At 38.2% G+C, this 22,214-nt stretch overlaps 1 protein-coding gene and 1 pseudogene across 2 annotated transcripts in view; both read left to right on the forward strand.

The window, feature by feature from the left end:
- Positions 1–22,214, forward strand: part of RNF130 (ring finger protein 130) — a 100,007-nt gene that overhangs the window by 60,885 nt on the left and 16,908 nt on the right. For both annotated transcript variants that reach the window (XM_061188547.1, XM_061188546.1), the window contains exons 4-5: positions 17,307–17,378; positions 19,238–19,320. In XM_061188547.1, coding sequence (XP_061044530.1) covers positions 17,307–17,378; positions 19,238–19,320 — 155 coding nt within the window. The remainder of the gene's footprint in view (positions 1–17,306; positions 17,379–19,237; positions 19,321–22,214) is intronic.
- LOC133089544 (rab-like protein 2A) lies at positions 11,362–12,041 on the forward strand (annotated as a pseudogene).

The raw sequence follows: 22,214 nt of genomic DNA on the forward strand, positions 1-22,214 counted from the left end.
CCAATAAGAAGAAGTAACAATTATAAATATATATGCACCCAACATAGGAGCACTTCAATACATAAGGCAACTGCTAACAGCTATAAAAGAGGAAATCGACAGTAACACAATAATACTGGGGGACTTTAACACCTCACTTACACCAATGGACAGATCATCCAAAGTGAAAATAAATAAGGAAACAGAAGCTTTAAATTGACACAATAGACCAGATAGATTTAATTGCTATTTATAGGACATTCCATCCAAAAACGGCAGATTACACTTTCTTCTCAAGTGTGCACGGAACATTCTCCAGGATAGATCACATCTTGGGTCACAAAGATGTAAAGCCTCAGTAAATTTAAGAAAATTGAAATCATGTCAAGCATCTTTTCTGACCACAATGCTATGAGATTAGAAATGAATTACAGGAGAAGAAAATGTAAAAAACACAAACACATGGAAGCTAAACAATACGTTACTAAATAACCAAGAGATCACTGAAGAAATCAAAGAGGAAATCAAAAACTACGTAGAGACAGAGGACAATGAAAACATGACAATCCAAAACCTATGGGATGCAGCAAAAGCAGTTCTAAGAGGGAAATTTATAGCTATACAAGCCTACTTCAAGAAACAAGAAAAATCTCAAATAAACAATCTAACGTTACACCTAAAGGAACTAGAGAAAGAAGAGCAAACAAAACCCAAAGTTAGCAGAAGGAAGGAAATCATCAAGATCAGAGCAGAAATAAATGAAATAGAAACAAAGAAAACAATAGCAAAGATCATTAAAACTAAAAGCTGGTTCTTTGAGAAGATAAACGTAATTGATAAAGCATTAGCCAGACTCATCAAGAAAAAGAGGGAGAGGGCTCAAATCAATAAAATTAGAAATGAAAAAGGAGAAGTTACAACAGACACCGCAAAAATACAAAGCATCCTAAGAGACTACTACAAGCAACTCTATGCCAATAAAATGGACGACCTGGAAGAAATGGACAAATTCTTAGAAAGGTATAACCTTCCAAGACTGAACCAGGAAGAAATAGAAAATATGAACAGACCAATCACAAGTAATGAAATTGAAACTGTGATTAAAAATCTTCCAACAAACAAAAGTCCAGGACCAGATGGCTTCACAGGTGAATTCTATCAAACATTTAGAGAAGAGCTAACAGCCATCCATCTCAAACTCTTCCAAAAAATTGCAGAGGAAGGAACACTCCCAAACTCATTCTGTAAGGCCACCATCACCCCGATACCAAAACCAGACAAAGATACTACAAAAAAAGAAAATTACAGACCAATATCACTGATGAATATAGATGCAAAACTCCTCAACAAAATACTAGCAAACAGAATCCAACAACACATTAGAAGGATCATACACCATGATCAAGTGGGATTTATCCCAGGGATGCAAGGATTCTTCAGTATACACAAATCAATCAATGTGATACACCATATTAACAAATTGAAGAAGAAAAACAATATGATCATCTCAATAGATGCAGAAAAAGCTTTTGACAAAATTCAACACCCATTTATTATAAAAACTCTCCATAAGGTGGGCATAGAGGGAACCTACCTCAACATAATAAAGGCCATATACGACAAACCCACAGCAAACATCATTCTCAATGGTGAAAAGCTGAAAGCATTTCCTCTAAGATCAGGAACAAGACAAGGATGTCCACTCTCACCACTATTACTCAACATAGTTTTGGAAGTCCTAGCCACGGCAATCAGAGAAGAAAAAGAAATAAAAGGAATACAGATTGGAAAAGAAGAAGCAAAACTGTCACTGTTTGCAGATGACATGATACTCTACATAGAGAATCCTAAAGATGCCACCAGAAAACTGCTAGAGCTAATCAATGAATTTGGTAAAGTAGCAGGATACAAAATTAATGCACAGAAATCTCTTGCATTCCTATACAGTAATGATGAAAAATCTGAAAGAGAAATTAAGGAAACACTCCCATTTACCATTGCAGCGAAAAGAATAAAATACCTAGGAATCAACCTACCTAGGGAGGCAAAAGACCTGTATGCAGAAAAGTATAAGACACTGATGAAAGAAATTAAAGATGATACCAGTAGATGGAGAGATATACCATGTTCTTGGATTGGCAGAATCAATATTGTGAAAATGACTATACTACTCAAAGCAATCTACAGATTCAGTGCAATCCCTATCAAATTACCAATGGCATTTTTTACTGAACTAGAACAAAAAATCTTAAAATTTGTATGGAGACACAAAAGACCCTGAGTAGCCAAAGCAGTCTTGAGGGAAAAAAGCAGAGCTGGAGGAATCAGGCTCCCTGACTTCAGACTGTACTACAAAGCTACAGTAATCAAGACAATATGGTACTGGCACAAAAACAGAAACATAGATCAATGGAACAAGATGGAAAGCCCAGAGATAAACCCACGCACCTATGGTCAACTAATCTATGACAAAGGAGGCAAAGATATACAATGGAGAAAAGACAGTCTCTTCAATAAGTGGTGCTGGGAAAACTGGGCAGCTACATGTAAAAGAATGAAATTAGAACACTCCCTAACACCATACACAAAAATAAACTCAAAATGGATTAAAGACCTAAATGTAAGACTGGACACTGTAAAACTCTTAGAGGAAAACACAGGAAGGACACTCTTTGACATAAATCACAGCAAGATCTATTTTGATCCACCTCCTAGAGTAATGGAAATAAAAACAAAAATAAACTAATGGGACCTAATGAAAACTTGAAAGCTTTTGCACGGCAAAGGAAACCATAAACAAGACAAAAAGACAACCCTCAGAATGGGAGAAAATATTTGCAAACGAATCAACGGACAAAGGATTAATCTCCAAAATATATAAACAGCTCATGCAGCTCAATATTAAAGAAACAAACACCCCAATCCAAAAATGGGCAGAAGACCTAAATAGACATTTCTCCAAAGAAGACATACACATGGCCAAGAAGCATATGAAAAGCTGCTCAACATCACTAATTATTAGAGAAATGCAAATCAAGACTACAATGAGGTATCACCTCACACCAGTTAGAATGGGCATCATCAGAAAATCTACAAACAACAAATGTTGGAGAGGGTGTGGAGAAAAGGGAACCCTCTTGCACTGTTGGTGGGAACGTAAATTGATACAGCCACTACGGAGAACAGTATGGAGGTTCCTTAAAAAACTAAAAATAGAATTACCATATGACCCAGCAATCCCACTACTGGGCATATACCCAGAGAAAACCATAATTCAAAAAGACACATGCACCCTAATGTTCACTGCAGCACTATTTACAATAGCCAGTTCATGGAAGCAACCTAAATGCCCATTGACAGACGAATGGATAAAGATGTGGTACATATATACAGTGGAATATTAGCCATAAAAAGGAACAAAATTGGGTCATTTGTTGAGACGTGGATGGATCTAGAGACTCATACAGAGTGAAGTAAGTCAGAAAGAGAAAAACAAATATCGTATATTAACACATATATGTGGAACCTAGAAAAATGGTACAGATGAACCAGTTTGCAGGGCAGAAATTGAGACACAGATGTAGAGGACAAACATATGGACACCAAGGGGGGAAAGAGGCAGGGGGGTGGGGGGTGGAGGTGTGATGAATTGGGCGATTGGGATTGACATGTATACACTGATGTGTATAAAATTGATGACTAATAAGAACCTGCTGTATAAAAAAAATTTTTTTTTAAGAATTAAGAGAGATTAAAAAAAAAAGAATACAAAGAAGCTTTAGGAAAAGGTTTACCAATTTGGTTGGTCCACATTTTCCTTTTTATGTTTGCAAAAGACTGATGCATGATAAAAACATATGATCAATTAAGTCTAAATTTCTTTCTCTGTGTAAAATACAAATTATAAAGAATAAGAAAGTATATAATCAAATATTAATTAGCAGTGTCTTTATCTTTCTAAAATATATAAAAATAATAATATGTCTTAAAACAATGGTACGTTTCCTTGGATTAAAAAAAGTTTGGTATTTTGGCCAAAAATAAATAAATCAACCCACAGTATAAGACCGAATCATCTCTTGTGTGAGGATCTATGTTAAAGATCAGATGACTAAGATGGAAAGTTCCAAGAAGAAGTTTATTATCCTTTAATCCTGAATTTAATTTCCCAAATTAAATTCATTTTATGTTGCAGTTCTGAGGTATCAAAAGCTTTTCTTTTCTTGATATTATATATTATCATAATAACTCAGTATACCATAGGAATTGGAATAAAACGCCAGCTTTCGTTTCTTAGGAATATACTGATAGTCTCTGAAATTCATTTCTTTGTCTCTAAGCTTATTTTATTTTAAAGAGGATATATTTTATCATTAAAAAGAATATTGACAACTGACCTTTTTTGAAAAATAGTCATTTTGTATAATTTTCCTTTGAAAACAGAACCATCACTAAATAGTGATGTACAGAGTATGTGAGCTAAATGGGAGTGCAACACCAATTAAGATTTCATTTTTGAGAGCTAGAATGTTAAACTGGCCTTTTTATTTTTGGTGAAGAAATGGTTTAAATGTAGTTTAAAAATCAAATTCATATTTTCTGTCAGTGATACAAAAATCTTAATGGATATCTATTGAATTTTCTTAAATGTTCCTTACTTGGGTATTTCTTTTGGTTAACTTATTGTTTCTGATTACAGTTATTACTTCCACATAATTTTTTCTTTATATTCCTGGTAAAAGGACAATAAAATTCAAATAAGATGTCAGGTGAGACTATATTTAAAAAATTACTCTATTGGCAAAAAAAAAAAGTCTAAGCTGCATTTAATAGTCTTATTGTTGGTAGTATTGATTGTTATTTTGAAACTATTATATGTAGATTGTAGGATAAAGCAAATAACTTATGTTGATGATATTAGAAGCCAAGAATCAGAGTAAGAGAATAAATATTTAAAATACAGAAATTATATAATAATCCTATAATCTTATTATTGAATTGAAAATGTCAGTATAGACTCCTGGTTTATTTTCCTTTTACTAAAAAATACAGAGCTCTTCTGTCCATGGCAATGACAACCCAGTAACAATGAATACCTCTCTTTATAGAAGAATTCCAACTAATACATGCAGAAGGGGACTTCCCTGGTGGCACAGTGGTTAAAGATCCGCCTGCTAGTGCAGGGGACACATGTTCGATCCCTGGTCCAGGAAGATCCCACGTGGCGCGGAGCAGCTAAGCCTGTGCACCACAACTACTGAGCCTGTGCTCTAGAGCCCATGAGCCACAACTACTGAGCCCATGTACCACAACTACCAAAGCCTGTGGACACTAGAGCCCACAAGCCGCAACTACTGAGCCCACATGCTTCAATTACTGAAGCCCGTGTTCCTGGAGCCCGTGCTCTGCCACAAGAGAAGCCACTGCAGTGAGAAGCCCACGCACCGCAACAAAGAGTAGCCCCCGCTCGCCGCAACTAGAGAAAGCCTGCGCGCAGCAACGAAGACCCAGTGCAGCCAAATAAATGCAGAAGGAATGACAGAATTAGAAAATTATTTTACATTCTTAATAAAATAATGAATCTCCACTCCCACCCCATTCCACCCTCAGACTGCTCTAGGGTTATTTTCAAATACCATTTCCCACTCAAAAAAAAAAATCCAGGCATCCTTGGAGAAAAGGCTTTTTTTAGGTTTAGGGCAGCAAATGTATAAGATGAATATTGTACTAGATAGCAAGGAAGCTATTGAAGACTACTATGGTGGTATCAAAAGGACCTGGGTGCCATCTTAAAGGAGCTCCCTATATCAGTCAAAAATGAGACTGAGCATTCAGGGAATAAATATTGCAATTGATTGAAACTGCAGGTTGTTAGAGAACCAATTTGTTATTCTGAAAATCAGTTTTTAAAAACTGACTCATCTATTTTTTCTGTACAAATTGTATTGCATAGTAACCAGCTAGTTGATGAGGGAAACGTCTTTATAGAAGAATTCCAACTAACAAATGAATCATAGAATTAGAAAATCACCATTTCATTACCCTCAATGAAATGATGGATTTATAGTGCTCATCTGTGGATGCTAAAATCAGGTGAAAGACCGATGGGAGCTTCATAATGGATGGATCAAGTGCTTAGGACTGTCAGAACCCTTTTTCTCTTCCTTCCACTACCTCAGCACAGCTGCTGATTGTGTATCTGTAGAATAATGCTGTAGTTGGTGGTTTGACCCTACCTACTTGTAGTCTGGGGTTTGCGAGATACCCTTTCACCTGGTTTTGTTGAAGATGTTTGTGGGCTTTTAATTTTACTCTTAAAGTTTCTCTTTGCATTTTTACGAGGAAATTTGGTAAGATTTAAAAAGGTACACTGACACCACCACCTTGTCCCAGTTGAAGGCCATTCCATCAGGCTTTTCTTCCTGTCCTTCCACTGAACGATTATTGTCGAGGCCACCATGACCTCTACTTGCCATCTCCAGTAGTCACTTCTTAGTTCTCGTGATACTTCCTCAAACTTCATACACCCAAAACTGAACTTTTGATTTCTCCTTCCAAATCTGCTCTTCCTGAATCTTCTTTATGTCATTAAATGGTGATTGTATTCTCTAAGCTGCTCGGCATCATCTTTGACCCCTTTCTTTCTCCCATATTCCACACTTAATCTATCAGTTCTCTCAGATCTACCTTCAGAATATATCCTGTATACTAACACTGAACAAAAAGGAAATTAAGGAAACAATTGCATTTACAATAGCATCAAAAAGAGTAAAATATTTAAGAATAAACTTAACCAAGGAGGTAAAAGACTTATACACTGAAAACTACAAAATGTTGCTGAAAGAAATTAAAGATGCAAATAAATGGAAAGTCATACTATGTTCATGGATTAGAAGACTTAATATCGTTAAGATGACAGTAGTACCCAGATTCAGTGCAATCCCTATCAAAATCCCAATTACTTTTTTGCAAAGATAGAAAAATCTATCCTAAAATTCATATGGAATCTCAAGGGGTCCAAATAGTCAAAACAACCTTGAAAAACAAGAACAAAGTTGGAGATCTCAAACTTCTGGATTTAAGAACTTAGTACAAAGCTACAGTAATCAAAACAGTGTGGTGCTGGCATACAGACAGACCAATGGAATAGAATTGAGAGCCCAGAAATAAACCCTCACATATATGTTCAAATGATTTTTGATAAGGTGCCAAGACCATTCAGTGAGGAACAGACAGTCTTTTCAACAAATGATGCTGGGAAAACTGGATATCCACATGCAAAAAAATGAAGTTGGACCATTACCTTACACTATGTACAAAAATTAACTCGAAATGGGTCAGAGACCTTAGCATAAGAGCTAAAACTATAAAACAGTATAAGGGAAATGCTTCATAACATTGGATTTAGCAGTGACTTCTTAGATGTGACACTAAACATACAAGTAATAAAAATTATAGATAAATTGGACTGTATCAAAATTTTAAATGTCTGTGCATCAAAGGACACAGTAAATTAGAATGAAGAGGCAACCCACAGAATAGGAGAAAATATTGGCAAATCGTGTATCTGGCAAGGGTTAATATCCAGAATTTATAAAGAACTCCCACAATTCAACAAAACAAACAAACCTGATGTTTTAAATGGGCAAAGAACTTAAAAAGACATTTCTCAAAAAGAGATATATACAGGGACTTCCCGGTGGTCCAGTGGTTAAGAATCACCTTCCAATGCAGGGGATGTGCATTCGATCCCTGGTCGGGGAACTAAGATCCCACATGCCGCAGGGCACCTAAGCCCACACACCACAACTAGAGAGAAGTCTGCGTGCCTCAACAAAAGATCCCACATGCCGCATCGAGGATCCCACGTGCCACAACTAAGGCCCAAAGCAACCAAAAAAGAGAGCGATATACAAATGGCCAATAACCACATGAAAAGATGTTCAGCATACTAATCATTAGGGAAATGCAAATCAAAACCACAATGAAATATCACTTCACAATCATTAGAGCTAATGTTTTAAAACAAAATAAATATTTCTTGGATGAGGAGAAATTAGAACCCTTAGGCATTGCAAAACGATGAGGCCACTGTGGAAGACAGTATAGCAGTTCTGCAAAATATTAAACATAGAAATACCATATGACCTGGCAATTTCACTTCTGGGTATATACCAAAAGAATTGAAAGCAGGATCTCAATGAGATTATTTTATACCCATGTTCAATAGCAGCATTGTTCACAATAGCCAAAAGTGGAAGCAACTTGGGTGTACATCAGTAGATGAATGTATAAAGGAAATGTAGTGTATACATACAGTATTACTCAGCCTTAAATATTATTAAGCCTTATTATTATTCAGCCTTAAAAAGGAAGAAAATTCTGACACATGCTACATTGTGGAGGAACCTTGAGGACACTATGGCAAGTGAAACAAACCAGTCATAAAAAGACAAATACTGTATTTGTATTCCTCTTACATGAGGTACCTAGAGTAATCAAATTCAAAGACAAAGTAAAATGGTGGTTGCCAGAGACTCAGGGGGTGGGGGTGGAAGGAGGGAATGTTTAATGGATATAGAGTTTCAGTTTTGCAAGATGAAAGAGTTTGGGAGATTTGATGCATAAAAATGTGAATGTATATAACACTACTGAAGTGTACACTTGGAGATGGGTAAGATAGTAAATTTTATGTTACATGTTTTTACCACAATTTAAAAAATTTTTAATTTGTAAGATATTTGGCTGTATAAAGAAATATGAGGGCTTCCCTGGTGGCGCAGTGGTTGAGAATCTGCCTGCCAATGCAGGGGACACGGGTTCGAGCCCTGGTCTGGGAAGATCCCACATGCCGCGGAGCAACTAGGCCCGTGAGCCACAATTACTGAGCCTGCACGTCTGGAGCCTGTGCTCTGCAACAAGAGAGGCCGCGATAATGAGAAGCCCCCGCACCGCGATGAAGAGTGGCCCCCACTTGCCACAACTAGAGAAAGCCCTCACACAGAAATGAAGACCCAACACAGCCATAAATAAATAAATAAATAAATAAATAAAATACAAAAAAAAAACTGCTTTAAGAAATATGATAATACATAGTGGAGTTATATAAGTAAAATGGGTGACAACAATAGCACAAAGGCTGAGAGGGATGAAATGAAAGAATACTGTCGTAAGGCTCTTACACTATATGTAAAGTAGTATAATCACCTGAAATTAGACTGTGATAAGTTAAAGATGCATACTTAAACCCTAAAGTAACACTACAAAGAGTTATAGCTAAATCCAACGAAGGAGACAAATGAAATTGTAAAAAGACAAAACAAAACAAAAAACTCAATCCTAAACAAAACAGAAAAAAGCAGGAAAAGGGAATAAAGAACAGATGGGACAAATAGAAAACAAATACCAAAATGATATACATAAACATAAACATATCAATAGCCACATTAAAGTATATCCTCTAAACACCCAGTTAAAAGCGGAGGTTAACAGATTAGATTAAAAAAGGAAGACCCAACCATATGCTGCTTGTAAGAAACCTTTAAATATAAAAATACAAATAGGTTAAAAGGGTGAAGAAGGCTACACAAAACCAACACAAATCAAAATAAAGTTGAAGAGGCTAATTAATATCAGGAGATTTCAGAGCAAACCTATTGCCAGGGATACACTTAAACATTTATGCACATAGTAACAAAGCTAAAAAAAATATGAAGTGAAAACTGATAGACCTGCAGTGAGAAATAGACAAACCTGCAATTATAGTCAGAGATTTCATTACCCCTCTCTCAATAATTGAAAGAATAAGGAGACAGAAAATCATTGAGTATGTAAAAGACTTGAACAGCATAATCAACTAACTTTACCTGATTGATGTTTACAGAACACTCCCTCTAACAAAAGCAGAACATACTTTCTTTGGAAATGCTCTCTGGGCCATAAAACAAGTCTCAAATTTTAAGAGGATTCAAGTCACACAAAATATGTTCTCTGACCTCCTGGAGTTAAATTAGAAATCAGTAATAGAAAAATCTCTGGAAAACCCCCAAATATGTGGAAACTAACTTCTAAATAACACATGAGATAAAGAAGAAATCAAAAGGGAAATTAGAAGATCATTTGAACTGAATGAAAATGAAAACACAATATATCAAAATTTTGAAGGTGCTACTAAAGCAATTTCTATATTAGAGAAGAATGTCTGGAATTAATACTCTCATCTTACACCTTAAGAAATTGGAGAAAGAAGAGCAAATTAAACCAAAAGTAGACAGAAGAAAGGTAATAAGAAAGATCAGAGCAGCAGTTGTTGAACTAGAAAACAGAAAAACAGTAGAGAAAATTACTCAAAGAATTAGTTCCTTGAGAAAATCAATAAAATTGATAAGCCTCTGGCCAAACTGATCAGGAGAAAAAGAGAAGGCACAAATTAGCAATATCAAAAATGAGAGAGATGACATTGCTACAGATTATAGAGATAGTAAGGAAATCTTATGAACAAGTTTAAGCCAATAAATTTGACAACTTGTATGAAATGGATGAACTCCATTAGTGTGGTCATTCTATACTAATGACCAAAGCTCATTCCAGATGAACAGATAAATTAAATAGCCCTATATCTATTAAGGAAATTGCATTTAAAACTATCCAAAAAAAGAAAACTCCAGGTACAGATGGTTTCTGGTGAGTTCTACAAAAACTTAAGGAAGAAATAATAACAATTCTATGCCAAGTCCAGAAAACTGAAAAGATAGGAATACTTCCCATTTCATTCTATGAAGCCAGCATCATCCTGATACCAAAACCAGACAAAAACATTACAAAACAGAAAACTACAGACCAGAATCCCTCTTGAACATAGATTTTAAAATTCTAAACAAATTTTACCAAATCATATCTAACAATATATAAAAATAATTCATCATGACCAGGTGGCATTTATCCCAAGAATGCAGGTTGATTTAACTTTCAAAAAATTAATCCATATAATTTTCTATATTAACAGACCAAAAAAAGGAAAACCACATGATCTCAATAGATGCAGGAAAAAAACATTTACCAAAATCCAGCATATATTCCTGATTAAAAACTTTTAGCAGGGTGTCTGGGATGATGTAGGGTCCAGGGATGGCAGTGTGCAGGGCCTGGGGGTCAGCTGGCCAAGGGTTGGCCAACCTGCAGTATCCCTGGTCTCTCCAGCCCTCACCCAAGACTATCCAAGAGGACAAAGCCTCCCCGATGGCAGGCTCAGCATGTGGGAACCACCTCTCTGAGGCCTTCCTTGGGCCCTGAGCCAGACAGAGGGCCTGGTTCCTGGAATAACAGGCTGACAGTGACAAGAGTCCCTTCCCCTGGGCTGGGCCCCTCTATAGCCAGGAGCCAATGGCCCAGGACAGAGCCAAACCCTGTGAGCTGAACCAAGAGAAATACGATGCTGATGACAACATGAAGATCATCTGCCAGTGGGACAGCACCATGGGCAAGTCCAAATTTATGGAGAGATTTTTCATAGATGGATTTCAGCCACAGCAGCTGTCCACATACACCCTGACCCTGTATAAGCACATGGCCATGGTGGGCAGTATCTTACTGGTCTCATCCTTGTGGACTTTTTGGACATAGCAAGCCAGGAGCAGTTCCAGAGCACACATGCCTCCTACTGCAAGGCCCACGCCTACATCGTGGTGTTTGATGTCAGAGGAAAGTCACCTACAAGAACCTGAGCACCTTGGAAAATGGGGCTTTGGGAGTTCAGGCCAGAGATCCTGTGCATCTGGTGGCCAAAAAAATTGATGCAGACATAAAGGTGACCCCCAAATCTTCAGTTTTGCCCAGAAGTTCTCCCTGCTCCCATACTTTGTCTCAACTGCTGATGGTACCAATGGTGAAAAGCTTTCCAATGATGCAGTTCAGTTGGCTGTGTCTTAGAACACCCTGTACACTTCATGGATAAGGTTTTGCAGGAGCTTGAGGACTTTGACTTGGATAGAAGGAGCAGAAGGAGGAGGATATGCCCAACTAAGAAGCAATGGGGCAGAATTGTGAGCCCATCTCAAAACTGAGCTCTTCCAAGCCATCTCCCACTCTACCTCCTGAAAACCCACCAATCCCATTTGCCTCCCCTACTTCATGGCCCATGATACCTGACCCTCTCACAGTTGTCCCCTCCCCTGTACTCAGGGACAGGGATGGGGATAGCACCAGCTAGTTCCCTCAACAGGTGTAAGAGGTCCACATTAGACCGTAAAGCAGAATTAGAGATCAGTATTATAACCTTTCCCTCCATGGCCAGACATTAAAGAGAATCAGGGAACATGCTTTGTGTGTCTCTTAGAAATTTAGGTGAGTTTTTTTTTTCTCCCAGAACTGACCTCAGGGTCCGTTCATTGCATCTCCACCAAGGGAATGATTTCTAATCCTTGACTACCCCCATTTCCATCCCTGTGGAATTTGGGAAGCCTCCATCCTTTTTACACATGACCATCCTTTTTCCTCTTTAGTCTCCCAACAAACTTTTTAAAAAATGGTTTTGAGCAGACAGCTGTTCACTCCACAGATTTTTGAGCACCTGTGGTATTTCACGAGCTCTTGTAGGTACAGCCAAGACCACAGGCACAGATTTGCCATTAAAATCAAGTGAAAGCAGGTGTCAGATCTGGCCGTACACAAACTTTGTTGGTAAACGTCAAAGGTCAGTAGGCCATTGGGTCCAAACCCATTTGGATTACAAGAACTTGACTTCTTAAAGAGGTACCTTTAAAACCCCTCTTTCATCATATGAGGCTTTCCCTCATTTTTTGAAGACTAGTATGGACATTGTGTCTCCTTGGGTGACAGAGCCTGCAAAAGAACCATCCTGCTGCCTTTTCCGCTTCTTTCTAGTACTTGTGGTTCACTAATGTGTTTTTATGATCATCTTGTGTATTATTTCCATTGTTTTTATTTTTTTTCTGTTTTTTTTTTTTTTAACAGTAAGGGTTGAATTACATTTTAGAAATCTCTTAGCAAAGTAGGCATAAAATGTAACTTCCTTAAACTGAAGAGGGGCATCTATGAAAAACTGACAGCTACCATCATACTTAAAGGGGAAAGACTAAATGGTTTTTCTTAAGATTAGGAACAAGAGAATGATGTGTGCTCTTATGACTTTTGTTTCCACATTATACTGGAGGTTCTAGCCAGCACAATAAGGAAAAAGAAAAATGAAAGGTACCCATATTAGAAATGAAGAAGTAAAACTGTCATTTGCAGATGACATTATTGTCTATGAAGAAAATGTGATGGCGTTTATAAAAAAGCTACTAGAAGTAACAAATGGGTTTAACAAGGTTGCAAGATATAAGATCATTATACAGTTTTATAACTATTTTTTTAATATTTATTTTATTTATTTATTTGGTTGCACCAGGTCTTAGTTGCGGCCAGTGGGGTCCTTAGTTGTGGCTCACAGGCTTCTTAGTTGCAGCTTGCCAGCTCCTTAGTTGTGGCATGTGGGCTCCTTAGTTGTGGCATGTGAACTCTTAGTTGCAGCATGCATGTGGGGTCTAGTTCCCTGACCAGGGATCAAACCCGGGCCCCCTGCATTGGGAGCTCAGAGTCTTAACCACTGTGCCGCCAGGGAAGTCCCAAGATCATTATACATTAATGAATTTTATTTCTATACAAGCAATGAATGGGAATTGAATTTTTTAAATACCATTTTCATTAGCATCAAACAGGAAATAACATAAACAGGAAATTCTTAGAGATCTCACAAAAGATGTACAAGACCTATACAGTGAAATCTATAAAATACTGTTGAGAAAAATAAATAAAAACTAAATAAATGGAGAGATATACAATGTCCGGGGGACCACTCAATATTGTTAAGATGTCACTTCTCTCCCAGTTGTTCTATACATTCAGTGCAATCCCAGTGTAGATCCCAGAAGGCTTTTGTTTTTAATAGAAATTGACAAGATGAACCTAAAATTAATATGGGAATGCAGAGGATCAAGAACAACCAAAAAGACATTGGAAAAGGATAAAAAAATTGGAGTTGATTTCAGATTTGTTACAAAGCTACAGAAATCATGACAGTGTGGTATTTGCTTAATGACAGACAAATAGATACATGGTACAAAATAGTGTTCAGCCATAGACCAACACGTATATGGGCAACAGATTTTTGCCAAACGTACAAAGGCAATTCAGTGGAGGAAGGACAGCCTTTTCAACAAATGGTGCTGGGACAATTATGTGTCATATGAAAAAAAGAACTTTGATCCATACCTTGAACCATATGCAAAAGTAACTCAGATGGATCAGAGACCTACATATAAAGGCCGACATATAAACTTCTAGAAAAGAAAATAGGGAGAACTCTTGTAACCTTGAGTTAAGGCAAAGATTACTTAGATATGACACCAGAGCACAATCAACAAATGAAACATTGATAAACTGACTTCATCAAAATTAAAAACTTCTGCTAGAGAGAAAATATATGCAAAACGAATTATATCTCGAGTATGTAAAATACTCTATAGGTGGCTCTGTAGCACAATGGATAGCACACTGGACTTCTAGAATGTGTAAAATACTCTCAAGTCAATAATAACAACTCTAGAAAAATGGGCCAAAGATTCTAGCAGACACTTCCCCAGAGAAAATATGCAGATGGCAAATGAGTACATGAAAAGATGCTCAACATCATTAGTCATTATAGAAATACAAATTAAAACCCCAATGAGATACCACTGCACACCTATTAGAATGGTTAAAATCAAATGAAAAAGACTGGCCATACCAAGTGTTGGTGAGGATGTGGAGGAACTGGGATTTTCATACACTGCTGGTGGAAATGTAAAATGGTACACTCACTTTGGCGAACACTTCGGCAGTCTCTTAAAAAGTCACACATGCCTACCATATTAGCCAATCTTCCCTACTTCATAGCTATTTACCCCAGCACAAGGAAAGTATAAGTCCTTACAAAGACCTGTACGCTGTTTGAAAAGTAAAGAATGCTGTTTTTAGCTTTATTCATTGCAGCCAAAACTGGAAAACAATACAAATGTCCCATCAACAGGGAAAAGGATAAATAAGTTGTGGTATGTCTATACAATGGGATACTACATAGCATAAGAAAGAAATGAACTATTGATGCATGCAACAGCGTGAATTAATCTCAAGATGATTATGCTGAGTGAAAGAAAGCATGCACAAAATAGTACATACTGTCATTCCATTTATATAAGACTCTCAAAAATACAAACTATAGTAGCAGAAAGTAGTTCATGGGTGATGAAGTGAAAAGGTGGCAGGAAGAAGGGATTAAGAAGAGGCACAAGGAAACTTGGGGAGGATGATAGACTATGTTGATTGTTGTGATGGTTTCATAGTCAAGTTAAAACATCAAATTGTACACTTTCTGCAGTTTAAGTCAGTTATATCTCCATAAGGCTATGTAAAATATATATATGTATGTATGCATGTATATGTATATATGCATGTATGTTATAGAGGGGACTCAGATTAAAAGAGACTTGAGACACATAGCAACCAAATGCAATGTTTGGACTTTGTATCCTGATTCAAGCGTTCTGGAGGCAACTGGGGAAATAGTCTGAGTGTTAGATTATGTTGATTAATTATTGTTAATTTTGTTAGATAAGACAGTGGCACCAAACAAAAGCCCGTATCTGTTAGACATAGTTCACTTGGGGTGACTTTATGGGTGAAAGCATACAGTGCTTGTGATGTGCTTTGAAATCCTCTAGCACAATAAGGAGAGGGGAATAGATGAAGAATATAGGTAAATATTGATAATTGAAAGTCAATGATAAATACATTAAAGGTTCATTAAATTCCGGTTTCTTTTGTGTACTTTAAAATTCCTCCTAAAATTTTATGTTGTTTTTGTCTTATCCTCAGGGTAGAATCCAAGGTCTCCTTTGTTTTAGCCCCCACCATACCCCTTCAGCCTCATCATCTGCCTCCCACCACAGTTTAGGATCTGGTTATATGCAGGGTGACCGTCTGTCCCAGTGTGCCTGGAACAGTCTTGGTTTGCACCTGTTGTCCCAGTGTAATTATTAACAGGGCCCTCTGACTCTCAAAATATTCTAATTTGAGTAATGTACGCTTACCCTAGTTATAGTTATATCGAACTGTAATTTCCTTCACATACCTGTGCTTCACACCTGTTTGTCTTTACTAGACTATTCCTTTGTCCAGAATCCCCCTTCCTATCCCAATGCTTTCCTTATCTAACTCCTTCCTACTCACTTTTCCAAGTCTTAGCTCAGGCATCATTTTCTCAAAGCCTTCCCTGGCAGTCCTCTGCTGCCCTGTCCCACCCCACCTGCATTATTTTGCCTTCTTTGTGCTGCCACACCACCTGGGCATGCTCCATCGTACGGCACTTGATGAAAATGTGTTTACTGGTCTGCTTTCCAGTTCAGTTAGCTTTTCAAGGTTAGGGGTACACTGTCTTTTCATCTTTGGGTCCTTGGTGTCTAACAGTGTTGGCAGTGTCTGCAAAATGCTGGATAAATTCAGCCTTAGAGATTTTCTGACTTAACCTTAGATAAATGAGTAAAACTCAAGCTTGGAAAGGTAAATGCACCTTTCTAAGATCACGGAGCATAGCAGTGGCAGAGTCAGAAGCAGAGCTCATGACTGCATCCCTTCTCCCACACAGTGATATGATAAGCAATTTTAAGGAGCTTTAGAGGTGTCCTTTCACAAAGACAGAGCTTATATATCTAATAATGGTCATCCTTGGAGCAGAATAGGAAAGCTATTAGAACAGTGGCAGTAGCTCTGACATGTACAAGAACTACATGTTGATAATGCTGTAATATTTCAAATGTTTGTTAGATACAAAATGCAACGGTGATTATGACACCTGGCTTTTTTTACTATATACACTTATTTACCAGAATGCTAAATCTATGGGAAAACTGCCAGTTTTTCTCTTTTTTTAATTACTTTTTTAGAATCCTCTCATATGATATGACATGGAAAGTAATGTAGGATAATAGGGACTTTATACATTTAATTATTTTAAAATAAAGAACATCATCTAGAGTGCATCTTAAAAGTTCTCATCACAAGAAGAAAAACATTCTGTATGGTGATAGATGTTAACTAGCCTTATTGTGATCATTTCAAAACATACAACTATCAAATCATTATGTTGTACACCTGAAACTAATATAATGTGTATATCAATTATACCTCAATTAAAAATTTTAATAAAATAAAGTTAGCTGAAATATCAGGAAAAAAAAAGAACATCCAGAGATCTTGCACTTAATGTCTGTTTTTCTTTGCAATTTTCATAGCGTCGTCTTGGAGATGCAGCCAAGAAAGCCATCAGCAAATTAACAACCAGAACAGTGAAAAAAGGTGATAAGGTACAGTAATGAAATCACTTTAACACTATAAAAACAGTAAAGTATTTTGCTTTTGATTTGGTGGGCGGGAGTATACCCTAACCATTTGTGTCTCCTTTGTTAGATTATTCTTTTTCTCCAAGCATACTATCTAAACTAGCTTCTCTTTGAAATCTTATTCTTAGTATGCCTGTCATTCAGAGACCCTCCATACAGTTCTCTAATTTTTCTGGATTTTAAATGCTCCTGTCATCATTAGCATCACCGGACTACTTACGGTTTCCCTAGCTGTGGTGTTCAACAGTTTTCTTCTGCTAAAACCTAGCATACTTTGGGGAAGAACTCTAAGTAGCCAGGAATGTGCATTCTCTTCCTGTGCTTCATGCGACTTTGCCTCTCTCTTCTGTATTTTAGTTCTTCACCAGTTAGCTGGAGAACTAGAGACCCACATTCAAGGGAGTGTTGGTTAACAAGGTGCTTTCTGTACAGTGGGCTAAGCAGTTTGAAAGAAGGGCACAGTTTGTTAGGGTTGGGTCTAGTGGCTTAGGGGGAATGAATCAGAGAGGCAGTGATAGAGGCCATCTATGGCTGAGATTCCTGACCCGAATTCTCCAGTCGGATCTCAAAATTAGGTAGAGCCCTGCTTCTGCTCTCTATGGACAAAACAGCAACTTAATGTGAGACCCTGTGTTCAATATATTCAAGGTTATCTAGAATGAAGAAATTGCATCTCTGAAGTTATAAAACCAAACCTGTCTTCTGCCCCAAAACCAACTCTAATTTTTTAGCAAAGAGCTCTGGAAGGATAATTACAGGTGATTCTCCATCGTCTTAAGTTTTACCGCTTTCTTGACTTTACTCATTTTTATTCCCACTGCCTTGACACCCCACATCTAGTTTTCCTTGACACAGCTCCAGAAGGTAGAAACATTTTCAGTGAACTTCATGGTATACTATAAAGAAAGAAAAAAGTAAAAACACTTGCAGAAAATATAAGCAGCATCACAACAGCTGTACTTTAACCCCAGAGGAGTGGTCACTGATATAAATGCTTTTTTGACCTGGTAGCCTTCAGCTGCCACATTAATTTGAACTTGCCTGGAGCTCATCCAACCTACCCATCCTACTTTGTCCCCCATGCTAATACAAAACCATCTTTCCTTATTAAAACCAACACTTTTTAGTTTGTACCTCCTAGACCTGTCAAGAGTTACCCTACTGAGTTTCAGTCCAAGGGGCAGTGACACAGCAAATAGTGTAGCCTTTCCTGGTAGTGCTCTGTTTAATGACAAGGCAGGGGAACCCTTCCCCAATCCAGAGGAGGAAGGAGATCAATTACCCTGGGTGACCAAACACCTGGCTGACTCTTCCTGACCCTTGATAAAGACCTAGTATAGAGTTGAGTCCATGACTGTTCTCTACCCCGAATCTATGACCAGATGCACAGCTCCCATCCTTGGGGTGAGTCTTTTGCGGGCCCAACCATCTTTTCTGCCTGTACTTAACTGTGTGGTCAGATGAGCGTCCTGATGAGGAAAACCTACTCAGACCAGAATAGTGATGCAGCACTAGATGGTCCAAGGTGATAGCTGATTTGAATCTTGAAAAAAATTAGTATTCTGATTTCTAAGATGTTTCACAAACAGAATTAGTATTAATTGTTACACCATAGTTTAAAAACAAAATAGACTGGCTTAGTTACAATTTGGGTCAATACAGTTAAGCAAATGGAAACGTTACATTTTTTTAATAACCTTTCACTTCATAATCACCTGTTTACCACAGTTGCCACAGGAAAAATATTAGCTGGATCGTATCTCCTCCATTTAGGTACTTACAGCTTTAGCGTATAACTTTTGTTGCTGTGCTTTTCATTTCAGGAAACAGACCCAGACTTTGATCATTGTGCAGTCTGCATAGAAAGCTATAAACAGAATGATGTTGTCCGGATTCTCCCCTGCAAGTATGTCAACTTTCTTCGTTTAAAATAGAATGATACTAATGTGATTTGTACATCTCCCTTTCAGAGTGGGTATCCACTTGCTTTTGAGAGCCACCTTACCCACGGCTTTTCTGGTAGGCAGAGGCCCAGCTGCATACTGCACATAGTGGTGAGCCATGTGCCTCAGCAAGAACTGATTGCAAAGCCTTTTCTAGTTATGAGAAACACAGGGGCATAACCTCCAGGCACATCAGTAGCCTAAAAACATTAAGGTCAAGAATTTTTATTTCTGTGACTTCTGTGGGTTTCAGAACTAGCCACTGTTCCTCTCCTTCTTAAATCAGAGTACATCACTAGGCTGTCTGATAAAGCCTCAGCAGTGTTCACTTGGTGCTGGGTACCAGAACTCTAGGACTTAGATCAAATCTTTTTTTTGAGCCTTAGCTGTGTAAAGTGGGGAGGACTGGTATGTGCTGTGTGCCTGCCCCACGTCAGGTACTCTGCTCTGTGCAGTTTACATCTACTCTCTCCCCATTGTCCAGTAAAGGATGGCGAAGTCAATAGTAGAGCTGCCAGGGTCACACAAGTCAGAAATGGCAGAGCCAATATAAAGGTGTGCCTCTGTATTATTCCTGCTCTTTATGTAGGGCCACATGCCTCCCTCCAAAAGGAGGATGTTCGCCTGTACTCTGGTGCCCTAAAAAGAGCATGTGGATTTCTACCATGGTGCTATGCCAAGCTAGGGAGTATGAGACACTAAGATACACAATTCTGAGCATTGACTGGAAAAATATGAGGTCACCTACTGAGAAGCCTAAAATCAGAAGACTTTTCCTCTTCCTTCTCCCTTCTCTTTTAAAAGACATCCACATAACTCCTGCCTTCTAATAATACAGAACATGTGAATGAATAGAATAATTAGTAGTAGTTGTCTGCATGAGGCTACTGGTGTTAGTTTACTTATTCACATAGTTATATATTTTGAGCCTAGAAAGATCTGGGGTTTTTTAATCAAAACTTAAGAATAATTCCATATACTGAAACAGAAAACAAAGATTCGGGAAGTCAAATCATTTAGTTTACATAAAAAGGGAAATCTGTAAAACTAAATGTAAGCTGTGCTATAGAAAATTAAACTATGTAATTACAGTTTTTCCAGTCTAAAAACATGAGGCTAAAGGAAATACACATACAAATACAGTTGACCCTGTACAACTCGGGTTTGAACTGCACCAGTCCACTTATTTCAATAGTAAATACTGCAGTACTACATGATCAGCAATTGGTTGAATGTGCAGAACTGCGGATACGGAGGGCTGACTGTAAAGTTATATGTGGATTATCAACTGCATGGGGCATCAGCACCCCTAACCCCACCCCTAGGTTGTTCAAAGGTCAACTATGCAGATCAGGGGAAAGATTAGTAGGCTACATTATAAAGCATAATCAGCTCTTACTTGCTTTTAAAAATTGTTTTTACCTGCACAGATTTCTTTTGACACTGGAATAGCCAGGAAGAAGCCGAGTCTTTCAAAATTCTCTGTCTTCTTATCTCAGCCAGGGGCCCTTGGAACCATCTGGGACCTAAGAACGAAGGCTTCCAAAACCACTAATGGTTATTAATAAGGTGGCACTGTTTTCCTCAGGGGAGCCTCAGCTGAAAATAGATTATGCTGGGAAGTTTGCTCCGTATTCTCTCTGTCCCTCAAGCATTGGCTTTTCAAGAGTTTCATTCTTAGTTCTCTTTTTTTCTTCCAAAAATCAGAATCAGTGGGGAGCTTTCAGAAACAAATCCTGAGGGGAGCCCTGGGCATGTTTGTTTTTATTAAGTACCCGGGTGACTCTGATGCTGCAAGGCCATACCATCTATTGAAGTCTAGAGCTTTGCTTGATCTCAGCCATTTCTATGGCTGCACCTTCCACCAGAGGAGGGGTCTCAACCTTTGTGTTTGTGGTCTGCTTTCCAGTATTAGAATTTGGCAAACTTAACAGCATCTCTATGCACCTGTAATTAGGGCACTGCTCACTTGGTTGTCTTTTATTCCTAGATCCTTGTCTAGACTATACATGCCCACTGCCCTGACTTCCCCTTTTGCTTTGAAGCAGGTTGTAGCTTTCTCTGTGTTGCACAGCCTGCTCAGCAAAACATTTCACCTAACTGAAATGGTGACAACAGCATGATTCTCAGGTGTAGTAAAGACTAACTTTGCACATCAAGCAACATTTTGTATTACCCAAGTTGACAACTTTTGACCTAGAGCAGGGTCTCTCCACCTGGGCACTGTGGACATTTGGGACCAGATAATTCTTTGTTGGGCAGGTTGGGGTGCTGCCTGTGCATTGTGGGTTATTTAGCAGTATCTTTGGCTCCACTCACTAGGCGCCAATAGCACCCCACACACACAGTTGTGACAACCACAGATGTCTCCGGTTGAGAACCACTGACCTAGAGGATGGCTCCACACAAATACTCATCTTTACTCCAAATCTTCTCCAAGCCTCTGTTTTCCAGTGGATTCCTCTCAAGTACCTTTGAATTAACTCTTGTGCCGCTACTTGCTTTATTCCCTCTGCCTGAGATACTCTGCCCTTCCTCTTTTGTCTATAGGTCTTTAAAACTGTGCCGAGGTGTGACTCTACTATGTCTTCCTTTAGCTCTGGTTGCCAGACAGCTCTGCTACCTCCTTGCCTCCCGTGGGGCTCCAACCAGCCCTCCTCCAGCTGGGCCAGGAGCGCTGCCCGGAGCCTCTCTCTTTCCCTGGTCATTTCTCCCTACTCCTCAAGCAGCACATCCAGGTGTATTCATTCTCCTTAAACACCCTAACTCATCCCTTTATTCCTCACTCTCATCAGGTAACTTCACCATAAACCTCACAGAAAATAATGGCTGTTAGACAGCTGAAATTCTCCCAGCC

Source organism: Eubalaena glacialis, chromosome 4 (genome assembly GCF_028564815.1).
Source record: "Eubalaena glacialis isolate mEubGla1 chromosome 4, mEubGla1.1.hap2.+ XY, whole genome shotgun sequence".
NCBI classification, from domain to species: domain Eukaryota; kingdom Metazoa; phylum Chordata; class Mammalia; order Artiodactyla; family Balaenidae; genus Eubalaena; species Eubalaena glacialis.